Below are 25,373 nucleotides of genomic sequence, written 5' to 3' on the forward strand. Positions count from 1 at the left end.
TAACCTTTATTTGTTTTCAGACTCCCATTGTTTGCTTTGGCATTTGCAGCCTCAAAGGTGGAGGTTGAACGATAGGTACGCTGCATCGGAATAGACGTGAGCGTACCTGTTGGCAAGAGGGTCAAATAGAGTCGAATGGAGTGAATCTCACAGATATACTCCAAAATCTTGTGGAAACCCTTTCCAGAAGAGTGGTGGCAAAACAGAAGAATCTGTTAATAGTACATGATAGAGTCATATGCATAAAGTTATAAATATAAGGAACATGCCTGGTATTACTCCATGAAGTCTACATGTCAGAGGAAGACTGGGGTTTGCATTGTAGAGAATGTACAGAAGAAATTAAGTAAACTGATTGATGTTAATCATATATTTACATGTTCATATCACCTTATTGCATCATTAATTACAAAATGTCAGCTCTTAAAAAAACAGATGAAAGCTAAATGATGTCACTTGGTTTTATCTAATTTTCATCTTTAATTATATAATAAAAGGAAAAATAGAAATATTCAGTACATTTCTATATACGTTTGCATAGCTGTATTTTATCAATTGAGTAATGTAGATTTATTATAAGGACATCAATCAATAAATGATAGCTATAAAGATATATTCGAAGCAAAAATAGCCTTGGAAAAATATCCCAATATATATATAGTGAAAAAAAGAAGTGTCATGTTTTATTCTCCACAAAGTAATGCCATTTTGCAAACTAATTTGAAAGTATCTTTTATCTTCTATGAAGAGGCCAGTTAGGGACGTCTATATAATGTCCCTTAAAGCATTGTCTTTAGGAACAGAGGCAGGCACATCATTGCATCTTGGAATTATGTTGATGTCATAGCTTGGCAGGTTCTATGGACTTCGTGGTAAGCATTCCGAAGCAGTACATAAGGAAAACAGGTCTCCAGCATGTCCACTGTGAGGAATGAGGATTCCTCCACAATCTGAAAGAAAAAGAAATATAAAGTCAGACAGACAGTTAAACAAAGCAGGGAAAGCAGCAGAATGTAACATAATTGTGATGCTAGAATCCTGGGAGAGAGTGAATCAGCCCTTTCAAAATCACTTTCTTCTTGTAACAATGACACCAACAATTAGGTTTCACCATCTCAATTCTCCCTTTACAAGAGCAATCTATAAAACAGAAATGCCTTGAAATTGAAAAAAAAAAGATCACTTGCTCTATCTGTTTTGTAAAAGCAGTTTGTTAACATCACAGGTCATGCCTCCTCCTCACGTTTGCTGTCACAAGAAGCCATTTACACCAGTATCTTTGACTAAAGTGCTAAAATTAAATTGAAAAAAAAATCCTGTTACAGTGTAATTTTATGTTGGGTGAAAATTAAATCCCCTGCATAGTTTGATATAAAAAAATAATAATACAGTAGAGCTAGAGCAATACCCCTGCCGTCTTTAGATCCTACCATGCAGGTGGGTAGTGTCTGCACCGGGAATACAATTGGGGATCTACGTTATCTTATGTTGTTCAACTGCAGGTGTTAGTATACCAGCAATAGTTACAGCAATGATTACAAATAATGTAGTCGATCACAATTTAGAAAAAAATATTTGATGTGGTTTTCAACAGAAAATCACCACTAAAGTCTATTGAGATTTTTGGAGATAAATCATTTTATGAGTTTTTGTTAAAGGACTATGATCAACCTTAAAATTGGTTTACTACCAAAGCATGCATATATGAACTATTGTTATTTTGGCCTGTATAAGAAACATGCTATCAGTACAGAAATAGGAAGATTAAGAGATACATAGATTGCAGTGTCTAAGCAATAGTCCCCATATTGGTATGCTGAGTGAATGTACAGCAACAAGTTCTCTAGTAATGTCAGCAATTGACACCACAAGTTTACGATTCACTACTACAACAATGGGGACTATTGTTTAGACACTGTGGTCTATAAATGTATTTCCCTACCTAGTTCTGTACTGAGAGAGCACTTGTTTTGTGTTTTTATGTTACTATTCATTTGTACTATTTGTGCTATGCATTCAGTGAACTTATTTAAAATAAATGTTTAAATAAAGATTGATTTGGCTTATTATTAAATGTTGCTGACTTCTCTTACTTTTTTGGAATGGTTGAATTGTTAACCATTCAGATATAATGTCTCATTTTCATTTATGTACTGTTTTCTCTGTATAAGACCTTAGACAATGCAAACCCTGCAACCAGAACAACCAAACCTGTCCACAGTCTGCATAAACCCACTCCGATTCTGAGCTTTATCTGCCCAGACAGTGCTCCTGAGCAGTGGTGACTGGTGAATTTTGAAACTGTTGGGGCGCTAGACCCCCCCCCTTTAATAAAGCCCCACCCTTCAGATGACTGCCCATTTGAACCAGCAGTGCTTTTCTTTCTAAAAAACATAATTTATGCTTACCTGATAAATTCCTTTCTCCTGTAGTGTAGTCAGTCCACGGGTCATCCATTACTTATGGGATTATATCTTCTCCCTAACAGGAAGTGCAAGAGGATCACCCAAGCAGAGCTGCTATATAGCTCCTCCCCTCTACATCACACCCAGTAATTCGACGGAAACCAAACGAGAAAGGAGAAACTATAGAGTGCAGTGGTGACTGGAGTTTAAGTAAAAAAATTTTTTAGACCTGCCGTAAACAACAGGGCGGGCCGTGGACTGACTACACTACAGGAGAAAGGAATTTATCAGGTAAGCATAAATTATGTTTTCTCCTGTTAAGTGTAGTCAGTCCATGGGTCATCCATTACTTATGGGATACCAATACCAAAGCTAAAAGTACACGGATGACGGGAGGGAAAGGCAGGATCTTTACACGGAAGGAACCACTGCCTGTAGAACCTTTCTCCCAAAAACAGCCTCCGAAGAAGCAAAAGTGTCAAATTTGTAAAATTTTGAAAAAGTATGAAGTGAAGACCAAGTTGCAGCCTTGCAAATCTGTTCAACAGAGGCCTCATTCTTAAAGGCCCAAGTGGAAGCCACAGCTCTAGTAGAATGAGCTGTAATCCTTTCAGGAGGCTGCTGTCCAGCAGTCTCATATGCTAAACGTATTATGCTACGAAGCCAAAAAGAGAGAGAGGTAGCCAAAGCTTTTTGACCTCTCCTCTGTCCAGAATAAACGACAAACAGGGAAGAAGTTTGACGAAAATCCTTAGTTGCCTGCAAATAAAATTTCAGGGCACGGACGATGTCCAGATTGTGCAGAAGTCGTTCCTTCTTTGAAGAAGGGTTAGGGCACAATGATGGAACAACAATCTCTTGATTGATATTCCTGTTAGTGACTACCTTAGGTAAGAACCCAGGTTTAGTATGCAGAACTACCTTGTCTGAATGAAAAATCAGATAAGGAGAATCACAATGTAAGGCCGATAACTCAGAGACTCTTCGAGCCGAGGAAATAGCCATTAAAAACAGAACTTTCCAAGATAACAGCTTGATATCAATGGAATGAAGGGGTTCAAACGGAACACCTTGCAGAACGTTAAGAACTAAGTTTAAGCTCCACGGCGGAGCAACAGTCTTAAACACAGGCTTAATCCTGGCCAAAGCCTGACAAAAAGCCTGAACGTCTGGAACTTCTGACAGACGTTTGTGTAAAAGGATAGACAGAGCTGAGATCTGTCCCTTTAACGAACTAGCAGATAAACCCTTTTCTAAACCTTCTTGTAGAAAAGACAATATCCTAGGAATCCTAACCTTACTCCATGAGTAACTCTTGGATTCGCACCAATATAAGTATTTACGCCATATTTTATGGTAAAATTTCCTGGTAACAGGTTTCCTAGCCTGTATTAAGGTATCAATCACTGACTCCGAGAATCCCCGCTTTGATAGAATCAAGTGTTCAATCTCCATGCAGTCAGCCTCAGAGAAATTAGATTTGGATGTTTGAAAGGACCCTGAATCAGAAGGTCCTGTCTCAGAGGCAGAGACCAAGGTGGACAGGACGACATGTCCACTAGATCTGCATACCAGGTCCTGCGTGGCCACGCAGGCGCTATTAGAATCATCGATGCTCTCTCCTGTTTGATCCTGGCAATCAATCGAGGAAGCATCGGGAAGGGTGGAAACACATAAGCCATGTTGAAAACCCAAGGTGCTGTAAGAGCATCTATCAGTACTGCTCCCGGGTCCCTGGACCTGGATCCGTAACAAGGAAGCTTGGCGTTCTGGCGAGACGCCATGAGATCCAGATCTGGTTTGCCCCAATGCTGAAGCAGTTGGGCAAACACCTCCGGATGAAGTTCCCACTCCCCCGGATGAAAAGTCTGGCGACTTAGGAAATCCGCCTCCCAGTTCTCCACACCTGGGATGTGGATCGCTGACAGGTGGCAAGAGTGAGACTCTGCCCAGCGAATTATCTTTGAGACTTCCATCATCGCTAGGGAACTCCTTGTCCCTCCCTGATGGTTGATGTAAGCCACAGTCGTGATGTTGTCCGACTGAAACCTGATGAACCTCAGAGTTGCTAACTGAGGCCAAGCCAGAAGGGCATTGAAAACTGCTCTTAATTCCAGAATGTTTATTGGAAGGAGTCTCTCCTCCTGAGTCCATGATCCCTGAGCCTTCAGGGAATTCCAGACAGCGCCCCAACCTAGCAGGCTGGCGTCTGTTGTTACAATCGTCCAATCTGGCCTGCTGAAGGGCATCCCCCTGGACAGATGTGGCCGAGAAAGCCACCATAGAAGAGAATCTCTGGTCTCTTGATCCAGATTTAGCATAGGGGACAAATCTGAGTAATCCCCATTCCACTGACTTAGCATGCACAATTGCAGCGGTCTGAGATGCAGGCGTGCAAAAGGTACTATGTCCATTGCCGCTACCATTAAGCCGATTACCTCCATGCATTGAGCCACTGACGGGTGTTGAATGGAATGAAGGACACGGCAAGCATTTAGAAGTTTTGATAACCTGTCCTCTGTCAGGTAAATTTTCATTTCTACAGAATCTATAAGAGTCCCCAAGAAGGGAACTCTTGTGAGTGGCAATAGAGAACTCTTTTCTACGTTCACCTTCCACCCATGCGACCTTAGAAATGCCAGAACTAACTCTGTATGAGACTTGGCAGTTTGGAAACTTGACGCTTGTATCAGAATGTCGTCTAGGTACGGAGCTACCGCTATTCCTCGCGGTCTTAGTACCGCCAGAAGAGAGCCCAGAACCTTTGTAAAGATTCTTGGAGCTGTAGCTAACCCGAAGGGAAGAGCTACAAACTGGTAATGCCTGTTTAGGAAGGCAAACCTTAGATACCGGTAATGATCCTTGTGAATCGGTATGTGAAGGTAGGCATCCTTTAAATCCACTGTGGTCATGTACTGACCCTTTTGGATCATAGGTAAGATGGTCCGAATAGTTTCCATTTTGAGCGATGGAACTCTTAGGAATTTGTTTAGGATCTTTAAGTCCAAGATTGGTCTGAAGGTTCCCTCTTTTTTGGGAACCACAAACAGATTTGAGTAAAACCCTTGTCCGTGTTCCGACCGCGGAACTGGGTGGATCACTCCCATTAGTAAAAGGTCTTGTACACAGCGTAGAAACGCCTCTTTCTTTATCTGGTTTGCTGACAACCTTGAAAGATGAAATCTCCCTTTTGGAGGAGAAGCTTTGAAGTCCAGAAGATATCCCTGAGATATGATCTCTAACGCCCAGGGATCCTGGACATCTCTTGCCCAAGCCTGGGCGAAGAGAGAAAGTCTGCCCCCCACTAGATCCGTTTCCGGATCGGGGGCCCTCTCTTCATGCTGTCTTAGGGGCAGCAGCAGGTTTTCTGGCCTGCTTGCCCTTGTTCCAGGACTGGTTAGGTTTCCAGCCCTGTCTGTAGCGAGCAACAGTTCCTTCCTGTCTTGGAGCGGAGGAAGTTGATGCTGCTCCTGCCTTGAAGTTACGAAAGGCACGAAAATTAGACTGTTTAGCCCTTGGTTTGGCCCTGTCTTGAGGCAGGGCATGGCCCTTACCTCCAGTAATGTCAGCGATAATTTCTTTCAAACCGGGCCCGAATAATGTCTGCCCTTTGAAAGGGATGTTAAGCAATTTAGATTTAGAAGTCACATCGGCTGACCAGGATTTAAGCCACAGCGCTCTACACGCTTGAATGGCGAATCCGGAGTTCTTAGCCGTAAGTTTAGTTAAGTGTACTACGGCATCAGAAATAAATGAATTAGCTAGCTTAAGGACTTTAAGCTTGTCTATAATCTCATCCAATGGAGCTGAGCTAAGGGTCTCTTCCAGAGACTCAAACCAGAATGCCGCCGAAGCCGTGACAGGCGCAATGCATGCAAGGGGTTGTAATATAAAACCTTGCTGAACAAACATTTTCTTAAGGTAACCCTCTAACTTTTTATCCATTGGATCTGAAAAAGCACAGCTATCCTCCACCGGGATAGTGGTGCGCTTAGCCAGAGTAGAAACTGCTCCCTCCACCTTAGGGACCGTCTGCCATAAGTCCCGTGTGGTGGCATCTATTGGAAACATTTTTCTAAATATAGGAGGGGGTGAAAAAGGCACACCGGGTCTATCCCACTCCTTGTTAACAATTTCTGTAAGCCTTTTAGGTATAGGAAAAACGTCAGTACACGCCGGTACCGCAAACTATTTATCCAGCCTACATATTTTCTCTGGAAATGCAACCGTGTTACAATCATTCAGAGCCGCTAATATCTTCCCCTATTAATACACGGAGGTTCTCAAGCTTAAATTTACAATTTTAAATGTCTGAGTCCAGTTTACTTGGATCAGATCCGTCACCCACAGAATGAAGCTCTCCGTCCTCATGTTCTGCTAATTGTGACGCAGTATCAGACATGACTCTATTATTATCAGCACACTCTGTTCTTACCCCAGAGTGATCGCGTTTACCCCTAAATTCTGGCAATTTAGATAGTACTTCAGTCATAACATTAGCCATGTCTTGCAAAGTGATTTGTATGGGCCGCCCTGATGTACTTGGCGCCACAATATCACGCACCTCCTGAGCGGGAGGCGAAGGTACTGACACGTGAGGAGAGTTAGTCGGCATAACTTCCCCCTCGTTGTCTGGTGAAATTTTCTTTACATGTACAGATTGGCTTTTATTTAAAGTAGCATCAATGCAATTAGTACAAAAATTTCTATTGGGCTCCACATTGGCCTTTAAACATATTGAACAAAGAGATTCATCTGTGTCAGACATGTTTAAACAGACTAGCAATGAGACTAGCAAGCTTGGAAAATACTTTTCAAATAAATTTACAAGCAATATAAAAAACGTTACTGTGCCTTTAAGAAGCACAAAAAACTGTCACAGTTGAAATAACAATGAACCAAATTAGTTATAGCAACCAAATTTTCACAGTAAATGCATTAAGATAGCAAAGGATTGCACCCACCAGCAAATGGATGATTAACCCCTTAGTACCCAAAAACGGATAACAATTTAATATTAACGTTTTTATCACAGTCAAAACACACTCTCACAGGTCTGCTGTGAGTGATTACCTCCCTCAAAACTAGTTTTGGAGACCCCTGGGCTCTGTAGAGACGTCCTGGATCATGGAGGAAGAAATAGGAAGACTGTGACTGAATTTTTACTGCGCAATAAAGCGCTAAAATAGGCCCCTCCCACTCATATTACAACAGTGGGGAAGCTCAGTAAACTGATTTTATTCAGAAACAAACAACAGCCATGTGGTAAAAATCATGCCCATAAAGTTTTATCACCAAGTACCTCAGAAAAAAACGATTAACATGCCAGTAAACGTTTTAAAAATGAAATTATGAAATGTTATTAATAAGCCTGCTGCTAGTCGCTTTCACTGCAGTGGAGGCTCAAATATTACTTAAATATATACAGTATTTTCTTAGTGAAGTTCCATTCCCCAAAAATACCTCAGTGTAAACATACATACATATCAGCCTGATACCAGTCGCTACTACTGCATTTAAGGCTGCACTTACATTACATCGGTATCAGCAGTATTTTCTCAGTCAATTCCATTCCTTAGAAAATAATATACTGCAACATACCTCCTTGCAGGTGAACCCTGCCTGCTATCCCCTGTTCTGAAGTTACCTCACTCCTCAGAATGGCCGAGAACAGCAAGTGGATCTTAGTTACGACCGCTAAGATCATACACAAACTCAGGTAGATTCTTCTTCTAATGCTTCCTGAGAAAAAACAACACACTCCGGTGCTGTTTAAAATAACAAACTTTTGATTGAAGAAATAAAAACTAAGTTTAACAACCACAGTCCTCTCACACGTCCTATCTATTAGTTAGGTGCAAGAGAATGAGTGGGTGTGACGTAGAGGGGAGGAGCTATATAGCAGCTCTGCTTGGGTGATCCTCTTGCACTTCCTGTTAGGGAGGAGATATAATCCCATAAGTAATGGATGACCCGTGGACTGACTACACTTAACAGGAGAAAAATAAACAAAATAAAGTGTGTCAGTGAGCAGAGTGTGTGCACATATACTGTGTGTGTCAGTGAGCAGAGTGTGTGCACATATACTGTGTGTGTCAGTGAGCAAAGTGTGTGCACATATACTGTGTGTGTCAGTGAGCAAAGTGTGTGCACATATACTGTGTGTGTCAGTGAGCAAAGTGTGTGCACATATACTGCGTGTGTCAATGAGCAGTGTGTGTACATATACTGTGCATGTCAGTGAGCAAAGTGTGTGCACATATACTGTGTGTGTCAGTGAGCAGATTGTGTGCACATATACTGTGTGTGTCAGTGAGCAGAGTGTGTGCACATATACTGTGTGTGTCAGTGAGCAAAGTGTGTGCACATATACTGCGTGTGTCAATGAGCAGTGTGTGTACATATACTGTGCATGTCAGTGAGCAAAGTGTGTGCACATATACTGTGTGTGTCAGTGAGCAGATTGTGTGCACATATATTGTGTGTGTCAGTGAGCAGAGTGTGTGCACATATACTGTGTGTGTCAGTGAGCAGAGTGTGTGCACATATACTGTGTGTGTCAGTGAGCAGAGTGTGTGCACATATACTGTGTGTGTCAGTGAGCAGATTGTGTGCACATATACTGTGTGTGTCAGTGAGCAGTGTGTGCAGATATACTGTGTGTGTCAGTGAGCAGAGTGTGTGCACATATAGTGTGTCAGTGAGCAGAGTGTGTGCACATATACTGTGTGTGTCAGTGAGCAGAGTGTATGCACATATACGGTGTGTGTCAGTGAGCAGAGTGTGTGTGCTTTATTCTCCAGGTAATCAACACATTGCAGATAAGCTGTGGCTTTAGTGCAGTGTTTCTCAACCACGGTCCTCAAGTACCCCCAACAGGTCAGGTTTTCATTATAGCTGAACCGTTGCACAGGTGAAGCAATTTGCAGCATTTTGAATGAATAGGTTACAGATTTTGCTTTTTGGCCTCTCTAGGGAGTTTGGCTTACTTGGCCTCAGCAAAGAAGCAGACCTAGGTTACACCATGGTGGCACCCGTTGCTAGCGATGTAATCAGATGATCAATAACTTGCGCATCATCTGATCACGTGCCCCATGATATAAAAATGTACAACCCCCGCATTCTGTTTTAAAACACTGTGCAATATATGTGTATTTAAAAAAAAATGCCATTACTTGAACGATTGTGGCATAACCAATTAAAGTCACATTTGGTAAAGCGAGATCATATTACACTAATAAATCTTAATGTGCACAATATTTTATGAGACTGCTGTAATGTTATATGTATCAAACCAGCGAGTCATACAAAAGCGCTTTTAAGTACATTTATTGTGGAAACAACGCAATAAAAAATGCCAATCTAATGCAGCAAGCACTTGGCTTACGCGTTTCAACCCGCAAGCCTTATTCATAGACATAACCTGACAAAGTCACAAATGATCGATATATACCTAAAACACAATTCCTATTGGTGCTTGTTACCATTAATTAACATAGAAGTGAGCAGACTTAAAGAGACAATACCTTTCAACCTTTTAGGGTTGTAATTCATTAATGGATCATATAAATATTACTAAATTGTCTGTTGTAATGTTGTCAACCTTTTCTGAAAAAAAATATAAGAGCACCATGGCAGTCTCTATTTGCATTTAAATCCTCCAAAGTCTTGTTTGATCCATGGAAGTTTATTGTTATGTTACCTAACTAATACTGCTGCAGATGCCCTTGTAAATTATTTGTGCAGGTTCATTCCCTGCTTTCAAATCTGCAAGTTTAATTTATGTTTATGAATATAAAAATGTATCTGTATTGGTTCTAACACTGCTTGCTGGCCTGAATACTGATGACTCTGCTTGCATCCGTGAAGATTAGTTTTTAAACCTCACTGACAGCGCAGTTTTGCTAAAACCGCTTTAACCTATTGGCTGCTAAACAGATATATAATTCAAGGCATTTGATATTAACATACTCAAAAATCCATTTTTTATTTACAATTCTGTTTTATTGTTCTGTGCTGCTAAAATATATTATAGTATACTTTGATAAGGGAAGGATGAACGAGTAAATACAAAATCGCATGACTGCATTACAAAGGAAAAATAATCTTACACAAAATCCCTGTTGAGTGCAGATGAAAAGATGTGCTCTCGTTCCCAGTGGTTGATATTTAGTTGTCAGTAAATAGATATAAAGAATTATCATGTGTCTTCATATGTAGATAAATGAAAGAAGGTTTTGTAAATAACATTTATTGATTTAGACAGCTTTGGTCATTCTAATTCCCACTGTGATAATACAGAACTACTCAGGGAAAGGCCAAAAATTCATTACCTCTTTCACAGCGAGTGCACAGCGTTCTGGAGAGTATGGAAAACACACTGATGGAATTAGCAGTTTAATTGACCACTTTCTACAAATTTAACCATGCTTATAGAACCTATTTATTTTATTCACCTTTATAGAAAATTAATTGTCACTTGCATTTAATAGACATTGAATATAGAGCGTATCATTTTAATTGAATTGGCTCTTTTGATAGAGAAACAAAATGTACCAAAAGGAAAAAAGCATCCAATATCCCAATTAACAATATTTATTTTTAAACCAAATTACTTAAAAGCTCAGCAAGTTACCCAGCTTTGTTGGCAGGGAGATATAGGTGTTCAGAGCAAGTAGCAATATTCTGGGGAAGGGATGGTATCATCATGCAGCGCACCAATCCAGCTATCGCCTGCATCTAGGGTTGCCACCTTAGCCATGTTTCCCTATAGTGCATATAAATAGTGCTGTCCAGAAACACAATACATGTTCCTCCCTGCACACCCTGAAGCATGTGTAACTCATAAGTGTCCAGGAAAACATGGCTGAAGTGGCAACCCTAGTTGAATCATTGCTATTGACTGGGTGCACAGACAGTCATAGTATGAACATGCCCTGAGAAATTGTGAAATCACTAATAAACATTTTAATGTGATATTTTTCACATATTTTGCCACTTGGTTGGATAAGCAAACTCACACACACTCAACACTAGGGTTGCCACCTCAGCCATGTTTTCCTGGACACTTATGAGTTACACATGGTGCAGGGTGTGCAGGGAAGAACATGTATTGTGTTTCTGGACATCACTATTCATATTCCTTCCTGCACACCCTGCAGCATGTGTAACTTATAAGTGTTCTGTATTTTAAGGGACAGGTGGCAACCCTACTCAACACATCATTCTAATTTTGTCCTCATCAGGATTGTCGCCCCAATAGCAATAGTGCATCTGACAGAATATCTCAGAGTCATATGTAAGGCTGTAGCACTATCGCCTATGCACAGATGTTGTATGTTGTAAATGATAGGACAAACTAATGTAAAACCACAGCTATAATACATTTTCAATTTCTTTTTCTTTTTTTTCCCCTAATTTCACAAGAGACTGTCCCTACAAAATTCTACACAGTGATTGGCTGATCAAAGCCGGAGCTTGCTCCTATTTGTCCTTCACTGGCCACAGTAAATAAGATTATATAAAGATACTCAAGCGGTTTTTCCAAGGGGTGAGTTGATAGATTGAAAAACAGAGCAAACAATGCTAACAAATTGACAGTGTTATTAATTATACATATCCCAGTACAGACAACTCTTATATTGCTCTCATATATATATACATAGATATTTCCTAGTTTTAGATAAAAATATGCAGCATATATCCAGTAATAGAAAGTGTCAAAGTCAAAATATAACAAAGTAGCTCCCACATGTGGAGTAGAAAACAAATTCTCAAATATGTAGTTTGTTTTTTTTCAATACTCATAACTGTTAAACTGATTTATGCTGTTACAAACAGGTGTGATCTATATATACTATATTATGTTATATAGCAGCAGTGTTTGCAATGTTTGTAGCAAAGCTATACAGAGAAATATTAATTTCAGATAATTTTCTCGTATCCAGAGATATTATTCTTCATTTGATTTTTTCCCCCCAATCATTTAAAAACGTAACTAAGATAAATTTAATTCAGTCTGTATTGAATATTATAATATTCTAATGCAGTAAATGCAACTGTGTTTTTGATCTTGAAAGTAAGAGTGATCTGGTAAACAATATCATTTTATTTTTATGATGATTTTGGAAGTTTTAAGGACAAATTCATTTTTAACTTGTGATCATTTTGTTGGTAAAGTTGGTGAATTGAAAATGAAAACTTTATTTTGCATTGCCGATAAGGACATTTACTTTAGAGCACTGGCTTTTGCATACTTTTAGGGACCAAACTGAAATTTAAGAATTTGCAATGATGTGTGATAGAATATAATTGTTAGAATTATTTTTAAGTATTGATGAAATAGCTAATCTATCTAGCAGAAAAAAAGTGCAAAATAAGTTTTATTCTGAGATCATGTATGCCTGTCATATATTTATACATATAGAAAGAGAAAATGTATGTATATATTCATAACACCTAAAGCAGGGACACAATGGCCTCTATTTATCAAGCTGTCTACTTTCTAGCATTCGCCGGCACCAATACGCTCGCCTAACATCGCAGCCGCGGACCTGAGTATGCCAAATTTATCAAGGAAGCTGTCAAAAAGCCGCGCACCAAGTACGGTGCAATGAGCAGCGGACTGTTGTTAACTAACAGTCATCGATCTCGCTGCTCTTCGGCTTCTTCGCAGCTTTGTTGCTGCCCTGTCACTAAGCACCCACACTATACTATACTGTTTTACCCCCTATACCGCCGCTCCCGGAGCCCACCGCTACCTACATTATATATATTAACCCCTATCCTGCCCCCCCTACACCGCCGCCACTATAATAAAGTAATTAACCCCTAAACCTAAGTCTAACCCTAGCACCCCCTAACTTAAATATATTTAAAATAAATCTAAATAAATATTATTATTATTAACTAAATAGTTCCTATTTAAAACTAAATACTTACCTATAAATAAACCCTAAGGCCTAGATTTGGAGTTTGGCGTTAGCCGTGAAAACCAGCGTTAGAGGCTCCTAACGCTGGTTTTAGGCTACCTCCGGTATTTGGAGTCACTCAAAATAGGGTCTAACGCTCACTTTTCAGCCGCGACTTTTCCATACCGCAGATCCCCTTACGTAAATTGCGTATCCTATCTTTTCAATGGGATCTTTCTAACTCCGGTATTTAGAGTCGTGGCTGAAGTGAGCGTTAGACATCTAACGACAAAACTCCAGCCGCAGGAAAAAAGTCAGTAGTTAAGAGCTTTCTGTGCTAACGCCGGTTCATAAAGCTCTTAACTACTGTGCCCTAAAGTACACTAACACCCATAAACTACCTATGTACCCCTAAACCGAGGTCCCCCCACATCGCCGACACGCGATTACATTTTTTTAACCCCTAATCTGCCGACCACCACCTACGTTATACTTATGTACCCCTAATCTGCTGCCCCTAACACCGCCGACCCCTATATTATATTTATTAACCCCTAACCTGCCCCCCACAACGTCGCCTCCACCTACCTACACTTATTAACCCCTAATCTGCCGACCGCAAAGCGCCGCCACCTACGTTATCCTTATGTACCCCTAATCTGCTGCCCCTAACACCGCCGACCCCTATATTATATTTATTAACCCCTAATCTGCCCCCCACAACGTCGCCTCCACCTGCCTACACTTATTAACCCCTAATCTGCCGACCGGAGCTCACCGCTATTCTAATAAATGTATTAACCCCTAAAGCTAAGTCTAACCCTAACACTAACACCCCCCTAAGTTAAATATAATTTTAATCTAACGAAATTAATTAACTCTTATTAAATAAATTATTCCTATTTAAAGATAAATACTTACCTGTAAAATAAATCCTAATATAGCTACAATATAAATTATAATTACATTGTAGCTATTTTAGGATTAATATTTATTTGACAGGCAACTTTGTAATTATTTTAACCAGGTACAATAGCTATTAAATAGTTAAGAACTATTTAATAGCTACCTAGTTAAAAAAATTACAAAATTACCTGTAAAATAAATCCTAACCTAAGTTACAATTAAACCTAACACTATACTATCATTAAATTAATTAAATAAAATACCTACAATTACCTACAATTAAACCTAACACTACACTATCAATAAATAAATTAAATACAATTCCTACAAATAACTACAATGAAATAAACTAACTAAAGTACAAAAAATAAAAAAGAACTAAGTTACAAAAAATAAAAAAATATTTACAAACATATGAAAAATATTACAACAATTTTAAACTAATTACACCTACTCTAAGCCCCCTAATAAAATAACAAAGACCCCCAAAATAAAAAATGCCCTACCCTATTCTAAATTACTAAAGTTCAAAGCTCTTTTACCTTACCAGCCCTGAACAGGGCCCTTTGCGGGGCATGCCCCAAGAAGTTCAGCTCTTTTGCCTGTAAAAAAAAAACATACAATACCCCCCCCCAACATTACAACCCACCACCCACATACCCCTAATCTAACCCAAACCCCCCTTAAATAAACCTAACACTAAGCCCCTGAAGATCTTCCTACCTTATCTTCACCATACCAGGTTCACCGATCCGTCCTGAAGAGCTCCTCCGATGTCCTGATCCAAGCCCAAGCGGGGGGCTGAAGAGGTCCATGATCCGGCTGAAGTCTTCATCCAAGCGGGAGCTGAAGAGGTCCATGATCCGGCTGAAGTCTTCATCCAAGCGGGAGCTGAAGAGGTCCATGATCCGGATGAAGTCTTCATCCAAGCGGGAGCTGAAGAGGTCCATGATCCGGATGAAGTCTTCTATCAACGGCATCTTCAATCTTCTTTCTTCCGGATCCATCTTGCAGACCTCCGACGCGGAACATCCTCTTCTCCCGATGCCTACTAGCCGAATGACGGTTCCTTTAAGGGACGTCATCAAAGATGGCGTCCCTCGAATTCCGATTGGCTGAGAGGATTCTATCAGCCAATCGGAATTAAGGTAGGAATATTCTGATTGGCTGATGGAATCAGCCAATCAGAATCAAGTTCAATCCGATTGGCTGATCCAATCAGCCAATCAGATTGAGCTCGCATTCAATTGGCTGATTGGAACAGCCAATAGAATGCGAGCTCAATCTGATTGGCTGATTGGATCAGCCAATCGGATTGAACTTGATTCTGATTGGCTGATTCCATCAGCCAATCAGAATATTCCTACCTTAATTCCGATTGGCTGATAGAATCCTATCAGCCAATCGGAATTCGAGGGACGCCATCTTGGATGACGTCCCTTAAAGGAACCGTCATTCGGCTAGTAGGCGTCGGGAGAAGAGGATGTTCCGCGTCGGAGGTCTGCAAGATGGATCCGGAAGAAAGAAGATTGAAGATGCCGTTGATAGAAGACTTCATCCGGATCATGGACCTCTTCAGCTCCCGCTTGGATGAAGACTTCATCCGGATCATGGACCTCTTCAGCTCCCGCTTGGATGAAGACTTCAGCTGGATCATGGACCTCTTCAGCCCCCCGCTTGGGCTTGGATCAGGACATCGGAGGAGCTCTTCAGGACGGATCGGTGAACCTGGTATGGTGAAGATAAGGTAGGAAGATCTTCAGGGGCTTAGTGTTAGGTTTATTTAAGGGGGGTTTGGGTTAGATTAGGGTTATGTGGGTGGTGGGTTGTAATGTTGGGGGGGGTATTGTATGGTTTTTTTTTTTACAGGCAAAAGAGTTGAATTCTTTGGGGCATGCCCCGCAAAGGGCCCTGTTCAGGGCTGGTAAGGTAAAAGAGCTTTGAACTGTAGTAATTTAGAATAGGGTAGGGCATTTTTTATTTTGGGGGTCTTTGTTATTTTATTAGGGGGCTTAGAGTAGGTGTAATTAATTTAAAATTGTTGTAATATTTTTCTTATGTTTGTAAATATTTTTTTATTTTTTGTAACTTAGTTCTTTTTTATTTTTTGTACTTTAGTTAGTTTATTTCATTGTAGTTATTTGTAGGAATTGTATTTAATTAATTTATTGATAGTGTAGTGTTAGGTTTAATTGTAGGTAATTGTAGGTATTTTATTTAATTAATTTAATGATAGTATAGTGTTAGGTTTAATTGTAACTTAGGTTAGGATTTATTTTACAGGTAATTTTGTAATTATTTTAACTAGGTAGCTATTAAATAGTTCTTAACTATTTAATAGCTATTGTACCTGGTTAAAATAATTACAAAGTTGCCTGTCAAATAAATATTAATCCTAAAATAGCTATAATATAATTATAATTTATATTGTAGCTATATTAGGATTTATTTTACAGGTAAGTATTTAGCTTTAAATAGGAATAATTTATTTAATAAGAGATAATTTCGTTAGATTAAAATTATATTTAACTTAGGGGGGTGTTAGTGTTAGGGTTAGACTTAGCTTTAGGGGTTAATACATTTATTAGAATAGCGGTGAGCTCCAGTCGGCAGATTAGGGGTTAATAATTGAAGTTAGGTGTCGGTGATGTTAGGGAGGGCAGATTAGGGGTTAATACTATTTATTATAGGGTTAGTGAGGCGGATTAGGGGTTAATAACTTTATTATAGTAGCTCTCAGGTCCGGTCAGCAGATTAGGGGTTAATAAGTGTAGGCAGGTGGAGGCGACATTGTGGGGGGCAGATTAGGGGTTAATAAATATAATATAGGGGTCGGCGATGTTAGGGCAGCAGATTAGGGGTACATAGGGATAATGTAAGTAGCGGCGGTTTACGGAGCGGCAGATTAGGGGTTAATAATAATAATATGCAGGGGTCAGCGATAGCGGGGGCGGCAGAATAGGGGTTAATAAGTGTAAGGTTAGGGGTTTTTAGACTCGGGGTACATGTTAGGGTGTTAGGTGCAGACGTAGGAAGTGTTTCCGCATAGCAAACAATGGGGCTGCGTTAGGAGCTGATTGTTTCCTATGGGAGAATCGTGCACGAGCACGTTTTTGAGGCTGGCCGCTTGCGTAAGCAACTCTGGTATCGAGAGTTGAAGCTGCGTTAAAAATGCTCTACGCTCCTTTTTTGGAGCCTAACGCAGCCTTTATGTGGACTCTCAATACCAGAGTTATTTTTATGGTGCGGCCAGAAAAAAGCCGGCGTTAGATTTTCGGGTCGTTACCGACAAAACTCCAAATCTAGCCGTAAGATAGCTACAATATAATTAATAATTACATTGTAGCTATTTTAGGATTTATTTTTATTTTACAGGCAACTTTGTATTTATTTTAACTAGGTAATATAGTTATTAAAAAGTTATTAAAATAAAGACAAAATTACCTGTAAAATAAAACCTAACCTAAGTTACAATTACACCTAACACTGCACTATCATTAAATTAATTACATAAATTAACTACAATTAAATAAAACTAATTACAATTAACTAAAATTAACTAAAGTACAAAAAAAACACTAAATTACTGAAAATAAAAAAAATTACAAGAATTTTAAGCTAATTACACCTAATCTAAGCCCCCTAATAACATAAAAAGCCCCCCAAAATAATAAAATTCTCTACCCTATACTAAATTACAAATATCCCTTAAAAGGGCCTTTTGCGGAGCATTGCCCCAAAGTAATCAGCTCTTTTACCTGTAAAACAATACAATAACCCCTCAACATTAAAACCCACCACCCACACACCCAACCCTACTCTAAAACCCACCCAATCCCCCCTTAAAAAAAACTAACACTAACCCCCTGAAGATCACCCTACATTGAGCCGTCTTCACCCAGCCGGGCATAAGTGGACCTCCAGACTGGCAGAAGTCTTCATCCTATCCAGGCAGAAGAGGACATCCAGACCGGCAGAAGGCTTTATCCAGGCAGCATTTCTATCTTCATCCATCCGGAGCGGAGTGGGTCCATCTTCAATCCATCCGACACGGAGCATCCTCTTCCATCGACGTCCTAACACTGAATGAAGGTTCCTTTAAATGACGTCATCCATGATGGCGTCCCTTGAATTCCGATTGGCTGATAGAATCCTATCAGCCAATCGGAATTAAGGTAGGAAAAATCCTATTGGCTGATGCAATCAGCCAATCGGATTGAAGTTCAATCCGATTGGCTGATCCAATCAGCCAATAGGATTGACCTTGCATTCTATTGGCTGATCAGAACAGATAGAATTCTATCAGCCAATCGGTATTCAAGGGACGCCATCTTGGATGACGTCATTTAAAGGAACCTTCATTCAGTGTTAGGACGTCGATGGAAGAGGATGGATTGAAGATGGACCCGCTCCACTCCGGATGGATGAAGATAGAAGATGCCGTCTGGATGAAGCCTTCTGCCAGTCTGAATGTCCTCTTCTGCCCGTATAGGATGAAAACTTATGGCGGTCTGGAGATCCACTTGTGCCCGGCTGGGTGAAGACGGCTCAAGGTAGGGTGATCTTCAGGGGGGATTGGGTGGGTTTTAGAGTAGGGTTGGGTGTGTGGGTGGTGGGTTTTAATGTTGGGGGGGATTGTATTTTTTTTACAGGTAAAAGAGCTGATTACTTTTAAGGGCTATTTGTAATTTAGTATATGGTAGGGAATTTTATTATTTTGGGGGGATTTTTTATTTTATTAGGGGTCTTAGATTAGGTGTAATTAGTTTAAAATTCTTGTAATTTTTTTATTTTCTGTAATTTAGTGGGGGGGGGTTGTACTTTAGTTAATTTTAGTTAATTCTATTTAATTTTTTTTTTTTTTTTTTAATTGTAGTATAGTGTTAGGTGTAATTGTAACTTAGGTTAGGATTTATTTTACAGGTAAATTTGTCTTTATTTTAGCAAGGTAGTTATTAAATAGTTAATAACTATTTAATAACTAGTGTACCTAGTTAAAATAAATACAAAGTTGCCTGTAAAATAAAAATAAACCCTAAAATAGCTACAATGTAATTATTAGTTATATTGTAGCTAGCTTAGGGTTTATTTTACAGGTAAGTATTTAGTTTTAAATAGGAATAATTTAGTTAATAATAGTAATTTTATTTAGATTAATTTAAATAATATTTAAGTTAGGGGGGTGTTAGGGTTAATAACTTTAATATAGTGGCGGCGGTGTAGGGAGGGCAGGATAGGGATTAATAAGTTTAATGTAGGTGGTGGCGGTGTAGGGGGGGCAGGATAGGGGTTAATAAGTTTAATGTAGGTGGCGGCGGTGTAGGGGGGGCAGGATAGGGGTTAATAAGTTTAATGTAGGGGGCGGTGGGCTCCGGGAGCGGCAGTTCAGGGGTTAAACATTTTATTTAGTTGCGGCGGGGTCCAGGAGCGGCGGTTTAGGGGTTAAACATTTTGTTTAGTTGCGGCGGTGTCAGAGCGGCAGTTTAGGGGTTAATAAGTATAAAGTAGGTGGCGGCAGTGTAGGGGGGCAGATTAGGGGTTTTTAGACTTGGGGTACATGTTAGGGTGTTAGGTGTAAGAAAGTATACTAAGAAGAGCGCCAAGTATAATATCCTAAAGCTCCTTCACAGGTAATCTTCCCTATGATTAACCAATAAAGTACAGGTAAACAACATCAAAGGATTTAGTTTAGGAGCGCTAAAAAAGCTATAAGGATAATATGGAGACTGATACAATTTTACACAAAAAATACAATTTATTAATAGCTTAAAACAGAAGGCGGGACGTCTCCCTAAAATTGGTTAATAGTTTAAAATAAATATGTACATACAATTTAATAATGATAAGCTCTGATCGAAATTACACCTTAATATAAAGCTTACAGCAAGTGGAGGGAAAATAATGCACTTAACAATATTTCCACCTAAGATTATGTGGTAGTAAGAAGGGGTATTCCAAAATGTAACAAAACTTAAAGAGTGTCTGTATTAGTGCAGTCCGATACAATGTTGCTTCTCACTGCCGCTGGTTAGATGAACACAGTCTTATTGCACTATAGTGTCTTTATATCTTGCAAATTGCAATAATATCAGTGATAGCAGGTGTTCACTATGTGTGTCAATTTAGATGAGGGCTTACAGGATCTTCGGACACTTTTAGTGTCCAACGGTGCTTCAATCTACCTTACCGGTAAATTATTGGGCCTCTTCTCTGTCTTCCAAACTTGTACGATACAAGATTCGCCTGGAATTGGAAACCTAGAACACGCTCCTGCGTGTATGGGATTCCTGTGTCGAACACTTTTCCTCGGCTTGGAGTGTCTTTGGCCGCGGTGTCTTAGGTATTTGCTTCAGCGGCAGCTTCTTAGGGTAAATACTTGCGGTGCACTCTCCAGCGTGTTTACAGGAACTCAGACTTCGGTATACAAACGGCCGTTTGATAGCACTCTATTCCCCTGTACTCAAATGGATCTGAGATTATGCAGGGGATGGTAGAGCTGTTGTCCAGTTCTTGATTTTAATTTGTATAACGTCTATGCGTTTCACCAGCAGGCTTTATGAAGACGGATTTTTTTTTAAACTTTCCTAATCTGGGAGCTATCTCAAGTTTTAAATAGCTTTTATGGTCCTTTTAATATAATGAATAATAATTCTTATTTTTTTATTTTTATTCTTATGTTTATGAGGTGAGAAAAGGGGAGAGATCTAATTCAGAATTCAATCCTGAAGTATGGAGGGTCTGCATGTTATAAATTAACTCTGCCTCTTTTCTTAGGAGTTTTTCTTCAAAATTCCCCCCTGTCCATTCAGGTTTTAACTTCTTTATGCCCCAAAAGGTGAAGTCTTTTAAATTATTTTTATGTATTTCCCTAAAATGGGTATATAAGTGTGTCTCCAGATTCCCTCTATCTATACATGATAAATGTTCACATATGCTCTCCCTCAGGGTCCTGGTGGTCTCTCCTATATATTGCAACTGGCATGTGCATTGTATAATATAAATAACCCCTTTATCTTGGCATCTGATGGTTTCCTTTATGTGATGTATCAAACCATTTTACTTGATATGGTTTTCTTGCATTTGCTACTAAACTTGCAAGATCTGCAACCAAAACAGGGAAAAAAGCCTGCTAGTTTATTTCCTGATAAATCTTTCTCTACTGTAGGTTTTTTTGTGTTTGTTTAAACTCACTGGGAGCTAGTATCTTTTTGAAATTTTTGGCTTTTCTATAAATAATTTTCAGATTTTCTGTTTGAACCAAGTGCCAGTGTTTTTTAATTATTTTTTGTAAGGAGTAATGATCACAGTTATAGTCAGTAATTAATGCAACATTAATTTTTCCTTCTTTGTCTTCTCCATAATCTTTGGTGTTAGATTCTTTATTTTTATATGTGAGCAGGCTACTTCTCTCTTTTTGATCTACCTGTTCTTTTGCTCTCCTTATTATCTGTGGGTCATACCCTCTATCAACAACTTTTTTCTCAAATATCTCTACTTGTTCTAAATAATCTGAGGTTTTTGAGCAATTACGTTTTATCCTAAGGCATTGACCTATGGGAATATTTTCCTTCCACTTGTTTAAGTGACAACTATTGAAATGTATTAGATTATCGGCGTCTACTTTTTTGAAGTGTGTTTTAGTGACCACCTCTTTCTCAATAATCTCTATATCCAGATCTAGGAATGTGATTTTTTCTTTGCTGATGGTATGTGTGAAGCTAATTCCTATATCATTTTGGTTCATATCTGCAATGAATTTATCCAGTTCAGTAGATGTCCCTCTCCACACAAAAATAATGTCATCAATATACCTCCTATAGCTCACGAGATTTAGGGTGTTAGGTGTATACATTTCCCATAGGAATCAATGGGATATCGGGCAGCAGCGAACATGAGCTTTCGCTGCTGTCAGACTCCCTTTGATTACTATGGGATGCGCCGCCTCCAGGGCAGCGGATTGAAAACCAGGTACACTGGGCCGGAATAGTGGCAAGCGTACCTGGTTGTTCTTTGATAACTTCCAAAAGTAGTCAGATTGTGCCGAACTTGCGTTCAGAACATCTGGAGTGACGTAAGCATCGATCTGTGTCGGACTGAGTCCGGCGGATCGTATGTTACATCACTAAATTCTACTTTTGACGGTCTGTAGGGCTTGATAACTATGGCGAATCAGCCTCGCCACAAATACGCTGCGGAATTCCAGCGTATTTGCGGTTGACGGCTTGATAAATAGAGGCCAATATATTTTATATAGCACCTAAAGCAGGGACACAAATCACAATATATTTTATATAGCACTTAAAGCAGGGACAATATATTTTATATAGCACCTAAAACAGGGACACAATATATTTTATATAGCACCTAAAGCAGGGGAACACAATATATTTTATATAGCACCTAATGCAGGTACATAATATATTTTTATATAGCACCTACTGCAGGTACATAATATATTTTATATGGCACCTAATGCAGGGACATGGTATATTTTAGACAACAACCAGCCCTGTATATGTATATTGGCTGCCACAGTGCCACTGCTAGTGCCTTGGAGTGGAGTGAATTTTCTAAGTCAGAAACACAGTACACAGACCCACAATCACTTGAGACTCATTCACTTGAAGCAAGTGAGAGTCGAAAGTGAGTCTGTGTAGTGTGTGTCACTTGTAAGTTGGTTGCAGTGCATTCACATAGATATAGTAAGCCCAGGCAGCAGCCGATTCACCCCCAAAGTACTAACTTACAGTTGGCATGGTCACAGCTCCGCGTCTGCAGGGCACTCCATCACAGCCTCAGCTAACTCCCTCCAGCTGCTCACTGCTGACTGGCTGCTGTGTTGTACAGTCACTCTGCACCATTTTCCTGGTGGGCCAAACCACCCCTGATTGAGAGTTGTGACAGAGGAAGCCCATGTGACTAGTCACTCCGCGAGTGCAGCGCACTCCAACACAGCATCATCACAGCCCCTCCCAGATGCTCACTGCTGACTGGCTGCTGTGTTGTACAGTCACTCTGCACTATTGGCCTGGTGGGGCCAAACCGGCTCTGATTGAGAGTTTCGACAGAGGGAGCCCATGTGACTAGTCACTCCGCGTGTGCAGGGTGCTCCGTCACGGCCTCGGCTCCCTCCCAGCTGCTCACTGCTGACTGGCTGCTGTGTTGTACAGTCACTCTGCACTATTGGCCTGGTGGGGCCAAACCAGCCCTGATTGAGAGTTTCGATAGAGGGAGCCCATGTGACTAGTCACTCCGAGTGTGCAGGGCGCTCCGTCATGGCCTCCGCTCACTCCCTCCCAGCTGCTCATTGCTGACTGGCTGCTGTGCTGTACATTCACTCTGCACCATTTGCCTGGTGGGCCAAACCGCCCCTGATTGAGAGTTGTGACAGAGGAAGCCCATGTGACTAGTCATTCCGCGAGCAGGGCCTCGGCTCACTCACTCCCAGCTGCTCACTGCTGACTGGCTGCTGTGTTGTACAGTCACTCTGCACCATTGGCCTAATGGGCCAAACCGGCCCTGATTAAGAGCTGCGACAGAGGGAGCCCATGTGACTAGTCACTCCGAGTGTGCAGGGCGCTCCAACACGGCATCGGCTCACTCCCTCCCAGATGCTCACTGCTGACTGGCTGCTGTGTTGTACAGTCACTCTGCACCATTGGCCTGGTGGGCCAAACTGGCCATGATTGAGAGTTGTGACAGAGGAAGCCAATGTGACTAGTCACTCCGCGAGCAGGGCCTCGGCTCACTCCCTCCCAGATGCTCACTGCTGACTGGCTGCTGTGTTGTACAGTCACTCTGCACCATTGGCCTGGTGGGCCAAACCACCCCTGATTGAGAGTTGTGACAGAGGAAGCCCATGTGACTAGTCACTCCGCGAGTGCAGCGCGCTCCAACACGGCATCGGCACACTCCCTCCCAGATGCTCACTGCTGACTTGCTGCTGTGTTGTACAGTCACTCTGCACTATTGGCCTGGTGGGCCAAACTGGCCATGATTGAGAGTTGCGACAGAGGGAGGAGCCCATGTGACTAGTCACTCCTCGTGTGCAGGACGCTCCGTTGCGGCCTCAGCTCACTCCCTCCTAGCTACTCACTGCTGACTGGCTGGCTGCTGTGTTGTACAGTCTCACACACTGACTTAACACACAAAATGTGCCACCACACTTCCGCTATCTGCAGCCATGCCACATCCCCTGCAAATTGCCGCCCCCTCGAATCTGCCTTGTTGGCCTATGCCTTAATACGCCCCTGATCCAAGGACAATGGAAAAGAATTGCATTTCCCATCTACACTTCCTAACCTCTTTATCAACAACCACATTTTGAAGATTGAGGGAGAGGAGTGCAGTGTTAAATTTTGAATTTATTATAAGGGAAATATGACTCCCCAATCTTTTTACTTTGGGTATAAAATTTAACATTAATATAAAACATGGAATACAAAGACTGAAGTGGATAAAAATAAAAGAAAGTCTAATGTGGCAATAACCATTGGTTGTTATATTTTATAGGTAGGTACCAGTGCTATTACAGTGTACTGTAAAATTGTTCTTTTCTTGATGTGAATCCAATGATTTATTATACCAGCTGCAGATAATAAAATGTATCAGAAATAGCTTCTTTAGGTTTTCTGTGCATATGAAATAGCTGGTTTTGTTCTTTGATATGAACGTGGACGCAAAGTTTGGATTTTTCCGCTAGAGCAACAACAGTTTGCTTTCAACTTGTAATACCAGCACAACCCGACTAGCACAAAATCTTAATTCTAGCGGAGTTACTGCTATAGCAGAAACGCAAAATACCGCTCTACTTGTAATCTAGCCCTATATCAGATTTAAAAATTGATAGGATATTAGTAATACCTGATCTAGTGGGTTGTACTTGCTCCATGAGCAAAAAGATGCCAGTCTTCCTCTAGTTATAAGCTAGAAATAAAAGTCTAGAATAAGTGACATCCTGGGTTATGTCAATGCCTACTTAAAAATAGGAAATGCATAAAAATCAATGTATTGGGTTCATCATTGTGTTTCAAAAGGGGCCTTGCATAAGGCCTCATTAACTCTAGAGTTGCCTCTGGGTTATAGTATATGTATTTTTTAGGGGGCCTTTTTATTCGCAAGTGTTTTTTATTCTTTACAACTATACTGTTCT

At 40.4% G+C, this 25,373-nt stretch overlaps 1 protein-coding gene across 1 annotated transcript in view; it reads right to left on the minus strand.

The window, feature by feature from the left end:
• Nucleotides 1–460: 460 nt before the first annotated feature.
• The window catches only part of NCKAP1L (NCK associated protein 1 like), a 605,812-nt gene continuing 580,899 nt past the window's right edge, over nt 461–25,373 (minus strand). Inside the window, exon 31 of the mRNA XM_053708267.1 lies at nt 461–950. Coding sequence (XP_053564242.1) covers nt 831–950 — 120 coding nt within the window. The 3' untranslated portion in view covers nt 461–830. The remainder of the gene's footprint in view (nt 951–25,373) is intronic.

The sequence above is a fragment of the Bombina bombina genome, chromosome 3 (assembly GCF_027579735.1).
Source record: "Bombina bombina isolate aBomBom1 chromosome 3, aBomBom1.pri, whole genome shotgun sequence".
Lineage (NCBI taxonomy): Eukaryota > Metazoa > Chordata > Amphibia > Anura > Bombinatoridae > Bombina > Bombina bombina.